Source organism: Aulonocara stuartgranti (genome assembly GCF_965226115.1).
Source record: "Aulonocara stuartgranti genome assembly, chromosome: 22".
Lineage (NCBI taxonomy): Eukaryota > Metazoa > Chordata > Actinopteri > Cichliformes > Cichlidae > Aulonocara > Aulonocara stuartgranti.
In genome coordinates, this window is record NC_138957.1 from 24,119,564 (window position 1) to 24,143,409 (window position 23,846).

Consider the following 23,846-nt stretch of genomic DNA (forward strand, 5'->3'; position numbering starts at 1 on the left):
GGCTGCTTTTTGGCTAAAAAGAAAATGTTACCTAGACTGTGATTTGTGAATGTTGAGCTATTCCTTTAACAGATAGTGAAAGAGGTTTAGAGAGGTTCCATAGTCACTTACCCACATTTCTTTCTGCCTTTTTTGAATGCATTCATCTTATTTCTGTCTTTGTTTTTATGTCAGCCTCCGAAGGGAGGGATACACGGTGCAAGTCAGTGTCAACGACTACCTGGACATCTACTGCCCGCACTACAACACCAGTCAGCGTGGGACGCTAGAGCGTGTCGTAGCAGAGCAGTACATCCTCTACATGGTCGACTACCACGGCTATCGCACCTGCAACACCCAGAAGGGCTCCAAGCGTTGGGAGTGCAACCGGCCCCATGCGCCCCATGCGCCCATCAAATTCTCAGAGAAGTTCCAGCGTTACAGCGCCTTCTCCCTGGGCTACGAGTTCAACGTGGGCAAGGAGTACTACTACATCTGTGAGTCAGACCTGCGAACACCTGCACGAAAGACTGAGGGTGCTGCACATTCACTGTTTTGATCTAAGATTATAATGAGGAGCTTTTCCTCAGCTGCTGCCACGCACATGTACTGATGGTACGTGGGTGTTGCTAATAGATTCTAAGTTCAGCTGAGGACGGGCTGTTGCTCAGTTGCAGCTCTGCCGTTTACACAGCCGGCTGCTGGGGATCGTGCGGCCTGCAGAGGGCACAAGTTTGACATGTGTTGTGTGTGTTTGCTCTCTGTTTTAGCCACGCCCACGCACCACCACCACGGTCACAGCTGCCTGAGACTGAGAGTATTCGTCTGCTGCTCCACTGGTGAGACCAGAAAAATCTGCCTTAGTCTTAGTATACGTCTCCTCCGCTCATTTTATACCATTTCCTCTCTTTCTGTGTCACTTCTTTTGCCCTCACCTCCTATCTGTTTGTATCTCACAAACACAGAGAGAAACTGAGACAAAGACACACACATACACACACAGAAAAACTAAGATCTGACAGTCCTGTCTCAGAGAGAGGCTTTTCTGCCTCGTGCTGTCTTGGCAGGGTTTTGATGATGGCGTATTTTACCTCGAAGCAGTGCTTTGAGATGGATGGCTTAATATTATTGTCTGTCTCGGTGCTATTACAGTAATGTGCTGTCTCTCTCTGCAAGTGACACACACAAAAGATGTAAAAGAGAAAAAAATAGATTGAATTGCATGATCCAGCTCTCTGCCCTCCTCTTCCTCTGTCACTCCCCATACCTCTCTCCCGCAGCTCTCTTGACCACCCCCTCCTTCTCCTTCTCTGACTATCTCTTCTTTCTCTGTCTTGCTCTCCAAAGCCTGCCGCACGGTGTAGTGTGTGTGTTATTTTTACCCTGGTAGCCTGCTCTCTTCCCTGCAGGCCTTTGATCAGGCAGCCCATCGCTGAAAGCCTCCCCCTTTCCTCTAACCTTGTCAGCACTAATACATCCCACACTCAGGCCAGTGTCAGCCCCTGTGTACACATCACCTTAACACCAACCCCCCCCCCCCCCCCCCCCCCCCACCCCCATCCCACTGTCACTGCTAATCTATTGATGCGTCTACCACGCCTCTGTTTGCTTCTGTGTGTGTGTGTGTTTGGGTGCATCTGTGTGCGTAGGAGTGTGTAGGAGTTTGAGCACATGCGTCTACACATGGGAGAATGTCAACTGTCAACTGTTTCTTATGGCTGTGATGTGCATGCATGAGCACATTTAGCCAGTTTACCAGCTCCAACCTTTGCTTAACAAGGTCATTTAACAGCTTGCTATCAAAAAACATTTCTGGTTTCAGCTGCCTTCTTTTCATTCTGTGTGTGTGTGTGTGTGTGTGTGTGTGTGTCCCACCTTAAATCCTCCAAGTATTTAAGATAAGAAAGAAATGTGAATATTCATGACACATGCTTTACATCCTTGATGAGCTGCAAATTGCTACCAGCAATCCTCCGTCCTCTGTTAATGCTGTTCCATCCACCTAACTCTGTATCGCAGTCACAGGCTTACACAGACAAACATATTAGCTAAAGAAAAGAGGCAGAAATACACAAAGATGAAGAGACACAACCCAAACATCATTCATTCATGGTTAATTTGCCTGCGCAGACTGAGTTTAATTCCATGTCTGCACGAACACTGAACGTGATAATGAATTCTGTTCCAAATGCTTTTAATGTTTTAATTTTCACATGGGGATTCAAAGTCTGCGATTTCTTCATGCTTTTTCAGTGGCAGGGGTACACGGACTCCTTCATCTTCTTCTGTAACTGTGCAGAATTTAATGGTGCCTAAAATTCACTCCCCCCCTTGTTTCGCAGTGCTGTCGTTTTAATGGAGTGTCTTCTCTCCTTGTCTGTGTCTCACTCTCTCTGCCTCTGTCTCTCTGCGTTTCATTCCTTCCTCTCCTTTCGTTCCTTCTCTCTGTCTATGTGTGGCTGTGATGTGTTTCTCAGTCTCCCAGGCAGACGAGGACTCCATTCAGACTCCCGATTACACAGTCAGGCCAAACATCAAAATACACAACATTGGTGAGTGACTTTAAGTTGCCAAAAGTGAACAGGAACCAGTAGCTCCGTATTTGGTTTCTGCAAAGCGTGATTTGTGCACCAATCATTGTGAAAAAATAACCCAAATCAAGTATTTTTTAAATCTGTGGTCAGGGAAAGAAAATCCATAAGCCGTAACTGGTTGATCGGTAAAACCTCAATTTTCTGCTCTTATGATGCTCATCGTGCAATGTGGGCAAGACGGTGCACACAGCAGCTTATGGATTCCACAGTACTATCATGCACCTGCTTTTTTATATATACACTCTAATTATCTATTTACTTATATACTATAAAAAAGGAGTGTGCCAAATTATTATTACAAATTGGGTCTTATTTTTTTCTGTTTAGTTAGCATCGTTTCTATTGGTTATGATAGCGAAATAATTGCAATAAGCGGCATGGAAGCACTGAACCAATACACCCAAAATGGAAATGGCCTCAGTACTGACCTCATTATAGCGTTCATTCATCAGTGTCTTTATAAGATTAATTGTTTCCTCTATCTGCTGCATTAATTCAGTCATGATGCTGCACAGCAGTCTCTGACCTGACGTTATCGTACATGAAAATGATTTTAATGAGTTGCACACAATGAGGCATAAAGATTACAACTAAAGGTAGAACAAAGAAAAAAAGAAGCACTGGTATTGGATTATTAAGAACTCTTGTAGTTTAAGTTGCATTTAAATGTAAGTACAACTCCCTTAATGAACAGGAAACCTCCTTACAGTTATGGTAAGTGCAGTGGCCATTGTTAATTCAAGAAGCACGAGGGATTGTCATAATGAACAATTCTGATTATTATAACATTAATAATTATAATACAATTATATGGACAAGAAGTATGGGCACATCCCATTCTGAATCCACAGATAGTAATATGGAGTTGGCTCCCTCTTGCCGCTCTAACAGCTTCCATTTTTCCTGGGAAAGCCCTCTATGAAATTTTGGAGTGTCTGTGTGAATTTTTACTCATTCATCCAGAAGAGCATTTGAGGTCAGACACCAATGTTAGACAAGACAGCCTGGCTCTCACTATTCATTGAAGTTCATCCCAAAGGTGTTAAAATGGGTTAGGGCTGAGGTAAGGGTTCTGTGCAGTCCAGTGAAGTTCTTCCACACCAGACTCGATAACTCCATGGATGCTGTTTTGCGAAACGGGAAACTGTCCCCATAAAGTATGGAAGGAAGCATGGAATTGTCTGAAATGTCTTGGGAAGCTGAAGCATTAAGATATTCTTTTACTAGAACCAAAGGCTCAGGCTAACCTAAGAAAAACAACCCTCCTCCACTTAACTTTACAACTGGCACACAGGCAGCTTTCTTTCTCTTGGTGTTTATCAAACCCAGTGTCATCCAGCAGACTTCCAGATAGAGACGGGTGAGTTGTCACTTCACAGAGCTGCTCCAGTCCACGGGTGACGTCCTTTACATCACGCCACCTGATGCTTGGCACGCAGCTGCTCAGCCAGGGAAACCCATACCATGAAGTTCCCAGCGCACAGTTTATGTGCTGATATTAAAGGCAGCGGAGGTTTGGAGCTCTGCAGTTATTGAATTCACAGAGTATTGGTGACTTTAACGCGCTATGCACCTCAGCAGTTCTGCACTTGCACACTTTGTAACTTGACATAATCTGACACTTCACAGCCAGCCTGCATGGCACGGTGCTTCATTTTTATACAACGGGACTGAACACACCTGAGTTCAAAGATTATGAGGTGTAGCCCACAATGCTTTTTTCTAGATAGTATATATAAAATTTTTGCCTTTGTTTTCTCTTGCAGTTTAGATTGGCTTTAAAACCTGTGTCTAACAGATTGTATTATATTTAAAAAAAATTGATGTAGCCTCCTAGTCCGAGAAATAAAGCCAATAAGCATCTTTTCCCAAGAAATGTTTGGAGTGAATCACTGTATTTCCACCACAGTGATTATATGATGATATTTTACCCACCAAAGACGTCCCTGCGGAGGGGTTATTATTTTCTGACAGTTCAAGAACTCGGGCTTTCAGCGCTAAACATTTCTGACTGGTCAAGTAGCCTGCTTGTACCATTTTGGGCCAGTCTGTCTTATCTCACAATCATTTTCACGATATTTGGTAAAATTCAGTTTACCTACTTTAAGGTATACCACAGAAGCTGTTGGGTACTGTTTGTAAACACTACATTCAATTTTGGAGCTGTGGGAGTGAGAACAAGAGCAAACAGTGGTGGTTGAGTGAGGTAGAAAACGAATGTAGAAAGGGAAGAGAGAGAGGGAGGTGTTAGCAAAAAAGTGATGAATCAGAGGCATAAAATGTTATTTTCTACACAAATAAACATTCCCACACCCAAGTAAATGTCTCAAACTTCCATTCTGGTGGGTACAGTGGTGGAGTGGGTAGCACTGTTTCCTCATAGTGAGAAGATTACCGGTGTGAACTCCAGCCGGGACTTTTCTATGTCGAGTTTGCATGATCTCCTTGTGCCTACGCAAGTTTCCTCTGTGGGTTCTGGCATTCTCCTACAGTCCAAAGACTTGCATGCTGGTTAACCAATGATTTCTAATTGGCCATGGAGGAACACAGGTCGACCAGTGCAAGGAGTAGAGGTAGTGAAGGTGGATGAGTTTATGCACCTGGGGTCAACCAGCCAAAGAAGTGGACAGTGTACAAGAGAGCTAAAGAAGAAGAGAGTGCAGGCAGGGTGGCGTGGTTGGAGATGAGTGTAAGGGGTGCTTTGTGGACAAAGAGACAGGAAATCGACCTGGAGTTGAAGATGACAAAATGCTCATTGTCAGAGTACACCAGAGAATCGGCTCAGATTGAGCAGATTAGAGAAAAAGTTAGAGAAGCAAGGCTGAGGTGGTCTGGACATGTGCAGAGGAGGAATAGTGGATATACTGAACAAAAGATGCTGAAGCTTCTGGGCAGGAGGAACATGGGAAGATCAAATACGAGATTCATGGATGCAGTGAAGGAGAACATTAAAAAGTGTGGTGTGACAGAGCAGCATGCAAGGGAAAGGATGAGATCGAGGCAGAGGATCCGCTGTGGCAAGGCCTAAAAGGGGGCAGCTTAAAGAAGAAAAAGCAGTTGTCCAATGATATGAGGTCGATGAAGTGCTTGAAGACTGTATAATAAAGTGCTGTATGGCTAAAATGTGACGTGTAGTTTAAAGCACTTTCACAGTCATTAAGACTAGAAAACAGCTGTAGAAATGTGAGTATGTTAGACTCCCCTTTTTAACAGTCATTATTTGTATAGAAGTCTATGAGGAAAATGACTTTACTTCTCAGTTCATTTGTGGCCCCAGTAAACACTTATCGAATGAGCTCCCAGTCACTAGTTACAAGTCTTACTCAATACAGGGTGATGCTCATTTTGTAAATCACAGTCATATTTAGACCAGGATGTAATTTAGGGCGAGTCTACCTTGATGTTGACAAGTCTATATGAGTGTGTAGTGCCAATGGTTTGTCAGTGAGACCTGACCTTGAATCAAAAGCATAATCTGGGCTCCAAAGCAGGACTTCACAAACCAGTGGGAGACTGGCTGTTCCTACATTTCAACTATTAGTCTTGTTTAGTATGTTAATAATTAAAACAATACTCAGGAGTTTTGAAATCTTCAAATGTGGCAATCTATAAAACAAGGAAGAAAATACTCCCACAATGCTCGGCACGGGCGCGCACACACATGCACATTCACAAAGAAACACCATTTTTCTTCTTCTGTGCGAAATCCAAGGTCAGCAGAGGTCTTGTAAGAAATGAAAGGCCCATGTTTACCTAAGAAGAAAGCATGTCAGTGAGCAAGTCAATTGTGCAGCTGAGTGGTTACATAAACCCTCTATTTTTCTTTGTCTTTCTCCATCCCCATCTCAAACAAAAGCCTCTTGCCGGGAATCATTTAGTATGCTTGTTTCTCGGAGCTGTAGGCAGTCTGTGACGAGAGCTAAGAGAGTGTGACCTGCCTGAGATGGAAACTGAGACCAACTGAGATAGAATGAAAAGAGCTCTTGAGCCATCAGCAATGAGTACCTTCAGAAAGAGGAAAGGCAGAAAACAGAAGAGAGAGAGAGAAAGACTGAGGGAGAGACAGTGTGAGACAGAGAAAGTCAGACAGATAAAAGATGGGAAGGGAGGCAGTGAAAGAGAAAATGCAGCAGGAGAAAGTCTGACAGAAAGAAGGATAGATAAGGCAGAGTGAGAGAAACAGGCAGAAAAAGAGATAAAACCAGAGTGGGAGCAGAGAAGGGGGAGTGCAGAGAGAAGGGGCAGAGGAAGAAAGAAAAGCTCAGTGGTGGGCGAATTGCTCAGCAGTAACTCAGGCTCGAGCTTACGTAGAATTTAATATAAAAAAAAAAACACACGCACACTGGCAGGGAATCATAAAATATCATAGCCTACGGTGTTGTGATGCATTTTGCTGAATACATTTGGAGAAATAACAAAATCAGGACATACAGATCTATGCGCACACACTTATAACAACTCATGGCCCCGTTGGCTCAGCTGACCGCTGGACACCCACTCTGTGACTCACCCTGAGGACCAGACCCACCCACGGACTGGCTTAACGTCAACAAATCTCTCCATCTCTCCCTCACATGTGTTTAGGCCTGCCTTCATCCTCGTTCCTTTATTATTAGCTTCATTTCTACGTCACATTTTCCTTATTTAACAGAGAGTTTCTTCTGTTGCAGATCCTATCCTGCTGTTGTAGTTTTACCCACCATTTCGGCGGATGTGGTTAAAGGGCAAGTAAAAGCAAGATAAACGTACAGACTGTAAACAAATCCCCCAGGCCAGTCAAACTTACTCGGAAGGTCAAATTAAGGGCAACAATAAAAATAGGACCCAGGCTGTGCATGGTGATCATTCATCACACTTTATAATTTGTGAAAGGAAGCGCTGATACCATTTGCAGACTGCATGCAAGCAGTGCTTACTAATCAGTTTTATGAAACAGCCCACTGTGGGCTTGTTTACAGTCTGTCAGAATGTCTGTTTCGCTTGCATTTTTTCCCCAATTAAAAAGCATTTATGGATCTCTGCAATTAAGTGTAAAATGAGTTGATTTGCCATTTTTGTGATATTTACTTTTTAACCCCCCTGCAACTCACCTCTCATCTGCATGTAGCTGTGTTCAGCATTAATTATGGATAGCGAATCCTACAGCAAGCTGCTCGTAGTATTGTGCTACGAGAATTCAGTGTCAGTATTGCTTCTTCCTCCATGAATTAATCATAGGTTTCTAGTTTGCTATAGCAAAACCATAGCACGCTCTGTTCATCTTTCCTACTGTGACATACCTGCTCTTAAAATCTTTCCACCTGAGTGTCTGCAGCAGCAGAGGAGGTCTAAAAGCTTGAACATAAATTAGATGGTGGACAAGAAAATACAACTGGAAATGGATAATTCACACGCATAAATTTACTTCTTTTCACCGTCTCTGTTTATATGCAGAATTTCTTCAAATCAATCATAAAATGTTGTGCAAACAAACACTTTTTTTTTTGCAGTCTGTCCATCATTCTAATCAAGTCTGGTAAGTTAACTGCATAAACCTTGGTGAAGTTAGCAGATGTTGTATTTTAGTAGCCACCGAACAAAAAGACACCTGGCTGCCATTTCACTCTACTGCGCTAACCAATCAAACTAAACAATTAGTGATATGGACATCGTGCTGGCAAAATTTTCAGCTGACCTGGCAGCTGAATTTTGGGTTGTTAGTAAGAGCTGACATAATGTTTTTCGTGACAAGATGAGACATATGGTGACTAAAGAGTACAGTCATCTGAAAAGGTTTTCACATGACTCTATGCAGTCATGTGAAAAACCAGCTACATCCCATGATTCAGTAGCTTGCAGAACCACCTTTAATAACAGCTGACAGTAACATGAAGTAGCTGCTTTCTTGGCCCACTCTTCCTTAAAGCATTGCTTCCCTTCATTGAGGTTTGCAGGCATTTTTTATCCACAGATCTCTTAAGATCCTACTACAATATTTCAGTCCGTTTGGCATCTATATTTTGATTGTGTCATCGCAGGACCTTCATGTTTTTTTTTTTGTCATTCTGTTGTAGATTTGCTGTTGACCTGTTGTACGGCTCAGTTCTGGACAAGCTTTCGTTTTCACATGAGATTCTAGAATGCTTTAATATAGAGAGGAGTTTTCGGTAAACTAAAGGACTGCAGAGTGCCCAGGTACTGTGGCTGTAAAACAAGCCCAAATCATCACCACTACACCACCGTGGTTGACAGTTGGTATGAGGTTTTTCTGCCGATATGCTCTGCTTAGTTTTCACTGAATGTGGCGCTATGTATTATGGCCAAACATCTACACTCGTTTTTTTCATATATAACTTTGCAAAGCTGTGCTGCCATGTTCTTATTAGAGAAAAAACAAAATTATACCTGTTTAGTCTTTTTCTAATTGTATTGTCATGAACTTTAACATTTAACATGCTCACAGAGGCCTGTAGAATCTAAGATGTAGCTCTTGGGTTTCTTGCACTTTCTCTGAGTATTGCACAGTTTGACCTTGGAGTGAATTGGGTGGAAAGTCCACTCCTGGGAAGATTGTGGCATTGTGTTAACACACACCTGAATGCTTCAGACCTGCGAATTGCCAAAACATCTGCTTTTAAGTGTAGAGGTGCTCACACTTGCTAATGATGAGTTAATTAAGTGCATTTGATTAGTAGCACCTGGCTGCTACTTATCCTCTTAAATCCGATGGCAGTGGTAAGCCTTTCCTTAGTTTTTAGAGCATTGCACAGAACTCTGTGAAAATGCTCTTTTTCACATGACTGCAGTCTCATATGATCCTAATTTCTGCCGCTATCTTTATGTAGATACAAGGAAGATGGCATCCACAGCTGGACCTACGCACGGGACCTGGTTGAAATGCAAGTTGAAGTAGTAGATAGTCATTCAGAGGCCTGAAACCAGCCTAATAACCTCTCAACGTTTAAGTTGACGGAGTCGATGGTCAGCTTTTAGTGCACAATAACAGCAGTGCTCAATGTTAGTCAGTGAGTGCTAATTGCTCCCCCGGTTTTATTGGTAACAACAATCAGTGGACTGTTATTTAGATCGAGTGAAAGCCGTTTTAATATCCTCCACAGTATTACACCTCCCCCACTGACCTGGAGAGCTGTAGGCGTGCAAGATGGGCCCATTGCCTCATGTTGTTTATGCCTCGCTGCAAGTCTAGCATCATTGTGGCATAGCTGGCACGAGGATTTATCAGACCAGACAACCTCTTTCCACTCATCGACAGTCTACTGCTTTTGTTTCTTATCTCACTGTAAATGCCTTGAGGCGGTTCACCGTGGACAGGAGAGCTACCCTGCATGCCCATCTGTTGTTATACCCCCTTTCACACTAGACTGCACCGGATTGTGCGCTTGGAAATTGATTACTATATCCTACAATTGTACTGTGATGTTAGATGTCAAACACTGGACCTTTGATAACTTGTTATGGCCCGAGGCAGGAAGTGTTCCCCACATTCATCTTCCAATGCCGTCCTCCCTAAATAGCAAGGGTTTTGAAGAGGTGCATATTGTGTGGGGTGGTGATTGTCAAAGCTCACGGCACCCACAAACAAGTCTGTAAGAATCAGTTCACATGCACAGCAACTTTCGAGAAGAGACTGTGCAGTTGCTTATGTAAAGGTAAGGAACGTTCGGCTTTTTCTGGAGGCAAAGGATGTCTCGTCTTCTCATCTCCAACTGTACGCTGTGCCTCAGACTGTTGAAATGTTGTTAGAGAGACAATCCACATGGTGTGGCGGCCTCGCGGTGACCTGTGGGTCTTACCTGAGGCAGCGCCTTAACTTAGTGTTCCTTGTTTGTCTTCACCCTGATGCATTGCCGTGTTAATGTCAGGGTTGTGCGTCATCAGACAGATGCCTCGTGTTACTTAAGAGCAACTTTGACGTGGACAGGAGTCATGCAGTGAGAGAGGTCGCTTTACCCTCAGAGAAAACAAAAACAGAATTCCATGCATTTATCACCTGCAAGGTGATTGCCATCTCTCTCTGTTATCACCAGCTATCTAGTTTTTTTCTTGTAATTAGGTGCCAGTGCTGTTACATGTAGGTAGTTCAGACAAGAATTTAAAGTTGCAATGAAAAAGATTAAAAAAAAAAAAGAGAGAAAAACATTTTGCCTGTTCAATTTTGTGCTTTTGTAACTGAAGCCAGTTTAATTTTATGGAAGACTGGAGCTTTATATCACAAAATAATATAAAAGAGAGGGGGGGGGGGGATTTTAATTGATAACCATACTGGTTTTGTTGTCTGTCAGCCAAAGCTTGTCAAATAAATATCTTTCTTCTACCAAAGCAGACATGTTGCATTAAACTACTTTTCATATAAGGTCAAATCAGTGTATCATATATATATAATGCCCATGTCTTTACTCGTATTAGTATTTCAGATACTGTTAATGCTTTAATCTTGTGCAGAAGTCTGTTATTATACAAAAAAATCAGTGACAACGAGTTTTGAAATTTTGAGTTCAGCTCTTCATCAGTGTGTACAAAGGCTCTCAGGAGACAGGTACAACAACGAGCCTCTACAGCCATCTGTAAAACACGGTTGAAGCTCTGTCATGATTTGGTAATACATTTCAGCCAGTGGTGTTCAAGATCCTGTCAAAACTGATGGAGTTATAAACACAGAAAAGTATCATCAGATTTTGATACCATAAAATTTGCAATACCATCTGGAAAGCATCTGATTGCCAACAGCTTTATTTTTCAGCAATGATCCCAAACACACTGCCAATCCAGTTAAAAGCAAGAATGGCTTGGCCTCCCCAGAGCCTGAACTTCAATATTATTGAATCAACGTAGGATCATCTTGACAGAAAACAGAAAAAACGCAACCAACATCCAAGTTTTAAATGTCCTTCAAAAAGCCTGGAGAACTATTCCTGAAGACTACAATTTTTAATTAATTCAATTTGATTTATTTACCTCAAGCCCCTTTATATTTTTTAAGACCCTACAATAATACAAAGAAATCAAAGAAAACCGTAACGATCATGTGACACTCTGTGGGAAGGAAAAACTCCTTTTTAACCCAAAGAAATTCCCAGCATAGCCAGGCTAAGTGAGAGGCGTTTATCTGCTGCAACCAATTGGGGTGAGGGGACGAAGACGGGACAAAGACATGCTGTGGAAGAGGGCCAAAGATTAATAATAAGTAATAGTTAAATGTGCAGAGGTGTACACACAGTGAAGAAAAAACACTCAGTGCATCATGGGAATTCCCCAGCACCCTAGACCTATTGTAGCGTAACTAAAGGAAGATTCAGGGTCTCCTGCTCCAGCTATAACTATATGCTTTATCAAAAAGGAAAATCTGAGTCTAATCTTAAAAGTAGAGATAGTGTCTGTCTCCCAAATCCAAATTGGAAGCTGGTTCCACTGAAGGCTCTGCCTCCCATTCTACTTTTAAATACTCTAAGACCAACAAGTAAGCCCCCAGTCTGAGAGCGAAGAGCTCTAATGGGGTGATATGGTACTATAAGGTCATTAAGATAAGATGGGGCCTGATTATTTAAGACCTTGTATGTGAGGAGGAGGATTTTAGATTTGATTCTGGATTTAACAGGGAGCCAACTAAGAGAAGCCAATAAAGGAGAAATATGCTCTCTTTTTCCAGTTCCTGTCAGCAGCATTTTGGATCAACTGAACGCTTTTCAAGGAGTTTTTAGGACATACTGAAAATAACGAATTACAGTAATCCAGCCTAGAAGCAATAAATGCATGAACTAGTTTTTCAGCGTCACTCTGAAATGGGATGTTTCTAATTTTAGAGATATTGCGCAAATGGAAGAAGACACTCCTACATATTTGTTTAATATGTAGGAGAAACGCCAAGCTCCTCACAATGCTACTGGAGGCCAAGGCAATGCCATCCATAGTAAGCTTACTTTCTTACGAGATTGCATACTTCATTTGTACACGAGTTGTTGTATGTTTGCAAGTTTCAGTAAATTGCTGCACAGATTTCTTATTGTCCTATCAAAATATAAAGAAATGAGGGATGTACCTCAGAACTGTACCTGCCACACTAGTTACTGTGTTTTGTGAACACTGAGGATGACAGCCTAACACTGAACAATTCTTCCAAACATGAAAGGTGTGATTTGTCTCTGCAGTGCTGCAGCATTAGTATTATCAGTAGTATCCTCTTTCTACTAGCTAAAAATTGTTTGCCGGTCCCTCCCTTTCCACTATGGGGCTAATTTTTGAAAATGTTGACTACACCATCCAGGAGCTTGTAGAGCACTTCATGCTTATGTGCCCAAAGCAAGCATATATGAGCATGATATGAGACACAGCCTACATTTCCAAAATGTGCTGATGTCATTAAGTAATTGCAGATTTCTTCTATAATTGGGTTTATTTTATATAGAGAAGCTGGTTTCGAGCCCAGGCATCCTACAGCTGTAGGACAGATGGACGTGAAAGCTTTGTTTGCTTTCTTTTGGTTTATTTTGATTTGTAATAACCCTCTAGATATAATGGGAAGCATTATGTCGAGGCAGAACATAATCACTCAGTGTAATCCACTTTTTACCAAATAATACAAAATGTGTTCTCCCGGCTCTTTCTCCGTCTCTCCCCTCCAGCTAATGTTCTGTTGTGTCTAATCAATGGCAAGGCCATAGTAATTTGGTGTGATTGAAATCCCTCCAGGATAAAAACATCATTAGTGTGAGGAAAGGAAGAGACACACACATACACACACACACACACACACACACACACACACACACACACAAAAAGAAATAGATCAGAAACAAAATTGTTTTTAATTTTCCATCCCAGGGGGGAAATGGCCATATGTAGCTGATTGGTGGTTTGTTGGTAATTGCATTATGTCTCTTTCTCTGCATATGTTAAGGCACAATTTGAATGCATCACACACTTCCTTTAGATTGATTAATTAATAATGTAGTAATGGTTTATTCCCTTCTGTCTTCTGTCTGACACATTTTCCCTCTCGCGGTTTTACATTCTTGCTCTCTCTTTTCTCACTTTCTTGTTTTCTCTTTTTGTGGTTTTTTCTCTCCAGATGAATTTAACCCTGAAGTCCCGAAGCTGGAGAAGAGCGTCAGTGGCAGCAGCCCCTCACGTGACCGCCTTCTTCTCACCGTGGCAATGCTGCTCGTGTCTGCCGTCCTTTTGTCCTAGCAACAGTCGCCGAGTGGCACTTCATGCATAGCTGGACCCGGCTTTTGCAAAGGGCTTTGTATCCACCAAGTTTGTGATTACGTGAAATCTGACAGAAACACACAGAGTCAAGGTGCAACTGAAGCGCAATCAAAAGGACACAGACAAAAAAAACACGACAAAAAACAACAAAAAAAACAAACAACAAAAACAAACTTTAACTTAGCTTAATGGACTTTAAAAAAAGAGGCCTTTTTTGCTGTCATATTTACACCAGTGTATTTTGACACTCCATGTGCTCCATAGTGTAGGGGTTTACACATTCACCTAACAAGCGAAAGATTCCCAGTTGCATCCCAGGAGGAGACGCAAATCCCTTCGGGGTTGTGTCAGGAAGAGCATCCGGCGTAAAAATCTGCCAAATCAATTATGCGGAGCTACCGGCTGTGGCCTTATCCCTTGTGAAAAAGGGAGCAGCCGAAAGTAGCTTCTTACATGTTGCTGGATATCATTATCACACCACTACCACCTTTATTGCGGGTGTTGAGACCAAAACAACACTCAGAGTCCGACTTCTGCGCTGCTCCGAAGCCTGATGAGAGTAAGAAAACTGACTTGTAATAACTTGGGTGCAGACTACACGCTCTTATTGTAGCATGGATATCAAATCACCGGAGGAATTTAAGCTGCTTTCTCTTCAACTTTGAGCTTTGAAGAAGATTGGAAACCTGGACTCCGCAGCGGCTTTTTAGTCCTTGGACCACAGGCCCAGTCTGATGATGCATTAAACCCAACTTTGATGTAGTAATGAGCAAGATGGACTCTGGATCTGTACTGATCTTACCCAGACTATCAGGACATAATCAGTCGTGATGAGAACTCCTGCTGTTGCGCTGGACATTGAAGAATGTTTTAACACTGATGTGAGGAAGCTGGTGGTAATAACAGTCCAAGAAAGGGGAAAGACTTTGTGATATATCCACGAGCCTTTCAAAAATCCATTTTCACCAGACATCAAAAAAATACCCCTAGCTTTGTGATAGGTACAGATGCAAAGCCTGCATTTCTTAGAAGGTAGCAAGTGCCCTCTTAGAACTAGTCTTTTGTCTGCATTTCCTGCCTTCACACTGTAACAACCCTAGAAAAGTACAGACCCTGGACTAGTAATTTGATGGCACTTAGACGTGGTAGATGTGTGTTTTGTTCTGACGCATTTACCTTCAGCACTTGGCGTAGATTTTCCGGATGTCAAACCTTTCGCTGCAATCAGCACAGTCATTCAGAACGTCACTAATTTACAGTTCTTGAAAAAAAAAAGAAACTCTCACAGCAGCAAGTCCCCTTTTAATCCCAGACAACCCTGTCTGTTCCTTTTTCCACAGCCAATCAGTGCTGATGACCATTAACAGCAGTCACAGTCACCCTGGAAACAACCCCATACAGTCGCCAAAGTGCGGCAGGTGCCTGAGGAGAAACTGTGCTTTGAGTCTCAAAGTAACGCTGCCGCCATTTTGTTAAAAAAAAATATATAAAGACGTTAAAAAAAAAAAACACTTGTGAATGTGCAAATAAAGAGAAGTTCACTTTTTTATATTGTAATACAGGACAGCGTAGGCTTAATCAGATTACAATGTGTGCTTTTTTTAATTTATTTAATTTTTCAAATGTATTTATTTTGTCATTAAACTATTTATTTACCTAATTTATTAGCGTGCATTTGTAGGCCTTTGCTTAATAAGCTATCGTGCCATTTTTTTTAAAATTCTTATTCTTTTTTTCTATTATTACAGTGAATTTTTTACTGCAGCATTTTTGCTTGTGTAGATAAATCGATGTAACTCAGCCTGACACAAAGAGAAGGTTATTGTTCATGACTAATCAGTAGGGACGTACGCGCAGTAACCCCACTCTCATGTAACGGATACTGCTTACCAGATTTTGTTGCTGAAGAGCATGTCATAAACCAACTGTGAATGCAGTGGCAGGCCATGCCGATTGAGGGGCAGCATCTCAAAGTGTTGCGCTTGCGAAATGAGGGATGCGTGCGTCGTAATGTATATTTATAATACATGCCGGTTGTGGAATGTGCGTGCGTACAAGTGCGTGTGAGTTTGTGTGCGTGCGTGCGCGTGAGAGCGAGCAGGGGGAGAAAAAAAAAAAACGAAACAAGCATATGTGTGCACATTTGTGCGTATGTATGTAGAATGTGTTTGTCCGCGCTTTTCAAGTATGTGGCATTTAGGAATTTCGTACTCATAAAGGAGTCATTTGTAGGATCTGAATATGCAAGTGCGTACGAGAGAATGTGCTCTTCTGTAATGTTAGTTTATGTTACGGGGTTTGGGACGTGGGCGAAAAGCATTTACCGATGTTGAAGACAAGCACACGAAATGTGTTTGCCTTTGACGAGAATGATTAAACAACTGTAAATTGAACCAAGAATGATTAAAACAATGCCAATTAAAACCTTTTTTGCAAATTTAGCTTTGTGTATTTATTCAGGCCTTGTGTTGTTCTGCTCTCCTTCGACTGCCCTTTCTTTATCTAAACTGTTACTCCTTCACAAACCCTGCACTCAGATGTGTTTGTTTTTCTGAAGCACTACTTGAAAGCAAATCTCTTCTGGTTTTTTCTTCTCCTTTTTTAGATATGTTGGTTGTGAGCAGACGGCAGTCAGGCTGCAAACTAAAACTATCCTTTTCACGTGGCCCGTCTATGCAGCACCTCCGGTTTCGCAAACACCTCTTCTGCCATAAAACATAGTGACAGCGTGGAGGGAAAGTCACAGATCCAAATCTCCCACTCTATCCATCTCTCTTTCTCTTCTTACTCAAAAAAAAAAAAACACCTGCAAGCTATTCATGTCTCCACAAATCTGTCTCTCCACATCACACTTCTTTCCCTTTGCCCCTGTCAGCTTCTTTTTAATCTTCAAACCCAGGACAGAAAGACGCCGACGATCACTAGGGACGAGCCTCAGATGCTCTAATGTCCGTATCAAAGAGCGGACAGAGGGGTCAGATAAGATTTTGTCTTTGATGTTCTACGTCATGCCTACAATCACATTAGAGAGGAAGAGAAAGGCGTTGTGAAGATTCAGCTGTCTGCTTGTGTTCATTTAAAAAGAAAAAGAAAAAAGTGCCGGACGTCCAATTTTTTTTACATGTAGGTTGTAGGATTTTTGCCAAGTTAATTTGACGTACATTACGTGACTGACATAAAGTGGTTCACAGTAAACCAAGCAGGTTACAGTGATGTGATGATGTCTGTTAATGTCTTATTCACAGCTGTTCGACTCAGCTGGGAGGCAGCGGCTCCTGATTCTCTCTGACATTTGTGCATTGAGCTGACAGGCTGATAATTGCTGAATATTACAGTAGGTCTTAACTTACAGTCCCTTGCCTTTTTATAGGTCTGTACTTGCATAAACGATTCAGTGTTTTGACACCATGAAACACTGGAATGGCTTTAGCGTTTGCTCCGGGGCCCAAGCTGACAACTTTAAACATAATTTTTCAGGAAATTGGACTGCTATGATTTCGGCAGTGAGAATCAGTCTGGTTAGTTAAGTACGGGAATTACACTGTCATGTCTGCACCTTAAATTCCAGTTTGGAAAAGCATTATTTGTTCTGCTTACTATTTAAATGAGTGGATCAGGAGTGTTACCAGTGGATTTAAAACGCCCACCTATCCCCGAGCGGCTGACAAAGAGCTTCACATCGCCACCGTGAAACAGATACCCAACAAGTGCTCTGTCCAGGCTCTAACCAAGGAAGACATTCCATTAGCTAAAGGAGATGACCTTATGCCTGTTCCGAGGCATATTGTCGTTTTCTGAATCATTTACTGTGAGATAAGCCATCTGTAGCACGGGCAGGTCTGTGCTGTCGAGAAGAAATTCCCCTGACAAGCGGCACCGTCTGGCCCAAACAATGAAACAGATGCCTCCTCCTCAGAGAACATGATATAACTCAGGACATCAGTGACACAGTCAGGGTGAGTAATGCGCCATTCGAGCGCTCTTTGGAAACTCCCCTTTCGAGGTTGGGAGTCATAAAAATGAGTTGGGGCTCATTTCAATCTAAATCGACTGTTTTATTCTTACAGTCATGCAGCAGAAGCATAAAGTATATCACACTTTTCTTTTGAAACACTTGACATATTCTGATTCACTGACATAAAGAAACGTTCACATAAAAACCTGGTTAAGCAAACGTCTATAAACTTTTAGGAATAGTTAGTCTGATTATAATTTCACATATACCTTCATTGGTAGCTTGTGACACTTTTTTGCACCAGTTATATAAATTAAATGTCCGGTACGGTGAGTTGTTGGAGGGTTGCATTTGGCTTGCACAATCCTGCGAGTTGAATGAGGCTGGAAGGATGTCTGCCATGAACTGTCTGGGCAACGATTCTTTTCCATCAGCCATTCCTCCAGGAATGATCCGTGTCATTATTTTCTTTGTTACATTATCCTTTTTTTCACCCCTTCCTCAACTCCAAGCCTGGTAGCATTACCTTTTGTTTAAGAATTTCTTGATGGGCCTTAAAAATCATGGTGTGACCAGGTCCAACAAAAGAAAATCAGCCCCAGATCTTCACATTTACAGCATCATGCTTCACTGCTGGAAGAAGGGCTCTTTTGGCAGTGCGCAGTGATAACTTTTCATCACACACAGCAGTTTCGAACATGACAGAAAAGCTCTATTTTGTATAGGCTCACGCCTGAATTATTATCTCCCAGGTGTTTTGAAAAGGCTCCCATTTCCAGGCAGAGTCGTAGTCGGTGTGATTGCTCTCCATTTTGTTACATTTTTACCATCGCAGACGATGGGTAAAGCTTTGTAGAGGGCTTCTTAGCTTTTGCAAACAGATATGCTTTCACTCCCCTCTTCATGATGTCCTCTAAGACCTCCTTTTCCTCTCAGCATGTGGGACTTAGGGGGGCATGCTTTGATAAATATAATATATAAATATGTCCACATGAAAATAGGATGAAAAGACTCAAGGTAAAATAGCTTCAATAGCTCCAGAATGACCACTTATTACATCTATACATCAGAGACAAGACAAACACAAACAAATTGTTAGATTTTTCTTTATCAAAGACATTCTTTTTGTGGTATTTATCTTCCTTGAAATGCTTTTAGCCCAGTGTCCATGCAGACCTAAACTATTTTCTGTGATCTTTATACTACTCAGTGCCTGTATTTATGCACATCATAAGCTTCTTACATTTCGCCTCCCTTTCCTTTGTATCCTTGACTGAATTTCTACGAATCTCTAAATGATTTCTGACAGCACCTTGAGGTTAAATACATATATAGTGTTTGGGCAGCTTTGGATTTATTGTGTAAAAAGTGTGGCCTCACTTTCACATACTTACAGATTCTATATTGCTACACTTTCAAGAGGAGAATCTGTAACAAGTAAAATGCTGGCAGACAGCAGCTGATATGGAGGTTTTGACTCAAATTCGGTGAGCAACCTGCTAAACAACTCTCTACCCATAGATGTCGCCAAATCTGACTTTCACTCTATAACCGTCACAGTAAAGTAGACAGGTAAATAGAGGACACATGACAGACAATATGTTGCAGATTTACTGTAAGTACGCCTGCAAGATAAATAGTGAATTCAGAGAAACAGTGACGGCAGCACTAAGTTGACTTATATATTACGTGAACAGTGCCCTGAATATCTCTTGGTTTGTCCTTTAAGTAGATTTAATTTATGAGCTAAGCTCCTGAAGTTCACTGGGGCTTACATTTTGTATGTAATAACTTGCTCAGGAATAAAGTGTGTGATTATTGTAAACCATGTTTAATGGTGCCTGTGAAGCCAAGGGGCACTCAGTTTTACCAGCATGTTAAGCCAGTTAAGAAAGTTAAGATAAATCAGGCTTTAATGAGGCCGTCAGGGGACATCAAAGTCCACACAGGTAGAAGAAATAGCCTCATAGGGTATATATTGCATAACCAGTGACAGGATGAGTTGACCTATTGTACTAAGAACGTTTCTCAACCCAGCAGGATTATAAACTTTCAGTAAATTCCTGCTATTTCTGTTGTACATTGAAATCAGAGTTTATTCTTGTCGTAATCTGAGCTCAGGGGGAATAGGTTTGTTGTTGTTTTTTACTTTTTAATATCTTTGGTAGAGACGGGATGTTCTTTTTACATTTCATATGTATCAGAACAGTACTCAGGATTGTGCCTATTATTAAAGACAATGACAACTGAGAATTTGATCTTAAACAGCATTTCGAAGTATTTCAAAATACATTTTTGGCTTTGCAGAAGAGGCTTTAAAGCAAAGTTTGTTCTTGTTAGAATAAGTTTTATGACTTCATTAAAGTAAACAAGAAATAATTAAATGTCACCAGTAAGATAAAACAGAAAAATTAAAGAAATGAAAAGAAGTGTGACAAAAATAGAAACACAGACCCAAAATTGAGCTTTTTTCATTTCCCTGCATTGTAAAGTAAACTAACACGATCTGTTTGGACACTTACAGACTGAGTTTTCTATGTGAGTCACGGTCCTGTGTAAAATTACAGTAATTATTGGTACAGACATGCCAGACTGCTTTGAGCTGATAAGAAAGCAGCAATAACCACTTACAGCCGAGGTATGCAGAGCATCTCTGAATGGGCAGCACGTGGTGGTGTAGTGTTGTGGAGGATATTTTCTTAGCACATTTTCAGCCCTATAGTTCCAACTGAACATCATTGAGGCATCGCAGCCTACTTGATTATTGTTGCTGACCACGCCCATCCCTTTATAACCACAGTGTATCCATCTTTTGATGGCACGCGATTATATAACATTTCAAAAAGTTCAAATCTGCACAGACTGGTTTCTTGAACATGATAATAAGTTCACGGTATTCAAATGGCCTCCATAGTCACAAGATCTCAACTGAATAGAGTCGATTTTATCTTGTGAAACAAAAGATTTTCTATACGAGCATCCTCACACAGAACATCACATCCTGGTTTGGGAACAGCTGTGTTAAGGACCAAAAAGCTCTTCAGAGAGTGATCCGTACAGCAGAACGCTGCTGCAGGATTGCTCTCACCTCACTTCAGGACATTTGCACCAGGAGATGCCGGACTAGAGCAGCGCAGATACTGAAGGACCCGTCCCATCCTGGCAACAAACTGTTCCAACTTCTGCAATCTGGTAGAAGGTTCCGCATCATCCGGGCAAGGACGGAGAGACTCAAGAGGAGCTTCTATCCCCAAGCAACATTTCAAATTCCTTTAATTTTAAATATGTTCATTTTGTCTATTTTGTAAAATAGTCAGATTGTCTATTCTTATTTAATTCACTTAATATACAGAATTCACCTTCTTGCTGTATACATGCTACGACTGCACATTCACCTAATGTGTATATTATATATAACCCCACCCCCCTTTGCACAAGTCGAGGAGCGTGTCAGGTTACATTTGACTGTGTGTTATACTTGTATAACTATGCATGTGACGAATAAAGAACCTTGAACCTTGAGAGTCACATCATGGATGTGTAGCCGGCAAACTTTACAAAATGTGTGATGCTATTATGTCAGTATAGCATCATATATAGATATGCAAACCAAAATCTCCGGGGAATGTTTTCAGCATCTTGTTGGCTCTATGCCATGAAGAATTAAGACCCTCTTGAGTGCAATCCTGTGATAGAAAAGTGTAACTAATAAAGTGGCAAGTGAGTGTATATGTAGTGTAATAATTAGCAAACAGATATGAATGCAAAGTGGATTTCCCAGAACGTGAAACTCATTTCTGTTTGGCAAAAAGGAGGATAGCAAACTTTGTGAGAAGAGAGAACTGGAGCTCCAGAACTGCAGCAAACCACAAACATCCATCAGTTCAGACAAACCACCGTCTAATGAAAAGAGGAAAAATCACCCTGTCAAACAATATCGCAAATGCTAGCCGTCTTATGGCTTCAGCTGGACCAGAGATGTCAACACTACTCACCCAAGTGCATCATCTGTCGGTAAGGGTTGGCTAATGCTAACATGGAAAGAAGCAACCTGAGAAGGCAAAATTCAAACAGACTTATAAGAGAAACTTCCCCACTTCAAAAGAACACGGGACCATTTGTTGGATTTATTGTATTTGGAGTTTCTAAAAGGCAATTGGAGCAAGCTATATTCTAGTGGATGAGGTGTGTTAGCCCTGCAATAGATTTGCAACCTGTCCAGAATGTACGTGTTTTTTCTTAATGGTTGCTGGGATAGGCTCAAGGCCCCATGAATCTAACTTTAATTGGAGGATGGATGGATGGGTGAAATTCTGAAAATACATCAGCTTAGTGAAAACATGTCAAGTGACATAGATAGATGCTTTGTGCATATATATGAATGCCGGTGTACCGCGTGCCTTGAATATGGCCATCTTTTTATACAGTCTTTGATCATAGCACGTGACTTGAAAAACTCATGCATGACTCCTCTTATAAAATGAAATAATCTGCATGATCTCAGGTCCACAGCCGCAGTATGATCAAGTTCACCTTGTCACAGGTGAATGCTGAACTTTGTGTTAAATTGTTTGAAAGCATCCTGATGGCCCCCGTTCAAATCATTTCAGGATTTTGGATTTGACTTGACAGTCCTCTAGCTTCAGGTTACTGTGAGTCAGCTTCTCTTCTCCACAGACAGAGCAGGGGGGAATGCACTGAGAAGAGGTGACGAGATGTTTTGGGATCCAACATTAAATCACTTCATCCCTTGGGAAATATGATGTCAGTTCTGGAAACAAAAAAAAAATAGTGTCAGAAAGGGGGAGAATTCTGTGACAGTCCAGGGGGAGGAAAGCTATCAAGACAGTTAACAAGTGTGATGTCAGCACTCACTTTATTATATTTCACAGCTGATCTGATACCTGCAGCTCTCAGGATGAGAAGGATCTGCGTGTAGTCTCATTAATAGTCCCTTTTGAGCTGATGCTTGGCAAATACAGCAACCAGAGTCAAACTGAAATTTAAATGTAGAACCCGAAAACAAAATCGATATCGCTCGCTTGAACTTTATTGCAGTGAAAACAGAATTTGTGTAGTGACAGCCAACTAATTTAAAGGTCTAAGATGCAGCGTCTCCTGGACATGTTTTTTTTTTTTTTAAAGGAGCAGGAAAATGTGCATGTGCATCTTAATTAGAGCAGCGTTAAGCTTCCTAGAGGGCTTTGCTTTGGCGCACATTAATTTGGGCTCTCGCCAATCCTCTCCAGATCAGTTGACTAATGTGTTGACAAGTGGAGGAAAGTCTTTCCACATTTTCAGACTGCATTTTCTTTTTGCAGCAGCTTCTAGTAGTCGGCACAACACCGTGTGTGTGTGTGTGTGTGTGTGTGTGTGTGTGTGTGTGTGTGTGTGTGTGTGTGTGTGTGAAAATGCTTTGAATATTAAAAAGGGCAGGATTTGACTGTAACCTTTGGCCAGGAGAAATTGAGGTAGATACAAGGCTGCAAAAGTTTATGCTGCCCTTGTGGATGTCTTCTTTATGCGTTACATTTACAAGGATACCGGTAAACTGTTATCTGCTTTTCCGTTTGGGACGATGAAGCTTTTTGTGAATTATAGAAAACACATCTTTTTTTTTTTTTTTTTTTTTTTTTTTTTTTTTGCCTGTCCCGTTTGGCTCTTTTGCATCAGAATTGTTGTCTAAAGGCAAAGAAAGATGCCCAACGGATTTACTTTACCAAACTGACCATCCCAGCCTTGCCGTAATGGTCCATTTGATTCACCTTTTATTGTTTATTTTATTTTCACTTACTGAATACGGGACAGACTTGACTGGGGGAAAGAAGGGGAGAAAGAAAGAGGGAAAGAGAAACAGCTGAGAAGAGGGACGGGGGAGAAGGGCAAAAGACAAAAACCAACAGAACGGGCAGAGAAGAAAAAAATGCATATATCGATCACCTGGATCACCTGCTGAGAAAGAAAAAAGAAAGCAAGCAGAAGAGAACAAGAGTAATAGAATAAACAACATCACAATGATATATGGGAATATGACAGTAAATACTAAATGTTAAACATTATTGTGCAGCACATAAGATCAACAGAACACAGTGTGCTTTGAGGTAGGAGCCAAA

At 41.4% G+C, this 23,846-nt stretch overlaps 1 protein-coding gene across 3 annotated transcripts in view; it reads left to right on the forward strand.

Moving 5' to 3' along the window:
- The window catches only part of efna3a (ephrin-A3a), a 79,528-nt gene extending 63,313 nt beyond the window's left edge, over positions 1 to 16,215 (forward strand). For 2 of the 3 annotated variants that reach the window (XM_082522001.1, XM_082521999.1), the window contains exons 2-5: positions 175 to 476; positions 750 to 818; positions 2,457 to 2,531; positions 13,639 to 16,215. In XM_082522001.1, coding sequence (XP_082378127.1) covers positions 175 to 476; positions 750 to 818; positions 2,457 to 2,531; positions 13,639 to 13,757 — 565 coding nt within the window. In that variant the 3' untranslated portion in view covers positions 13,758 to 16,215. The remainder of the gene's footprint in view (positions 1 to 174; positions 477 to 749; positions 819 to 2,456; positions 2,532 to 13,638) is intronic. The other variant, XM_082522000.1, reaches the window with a different exon arrangement.
- The last annotated feature ends 7,631 nt before the right edge of the window (positions 16,216 to 23,846 follow it).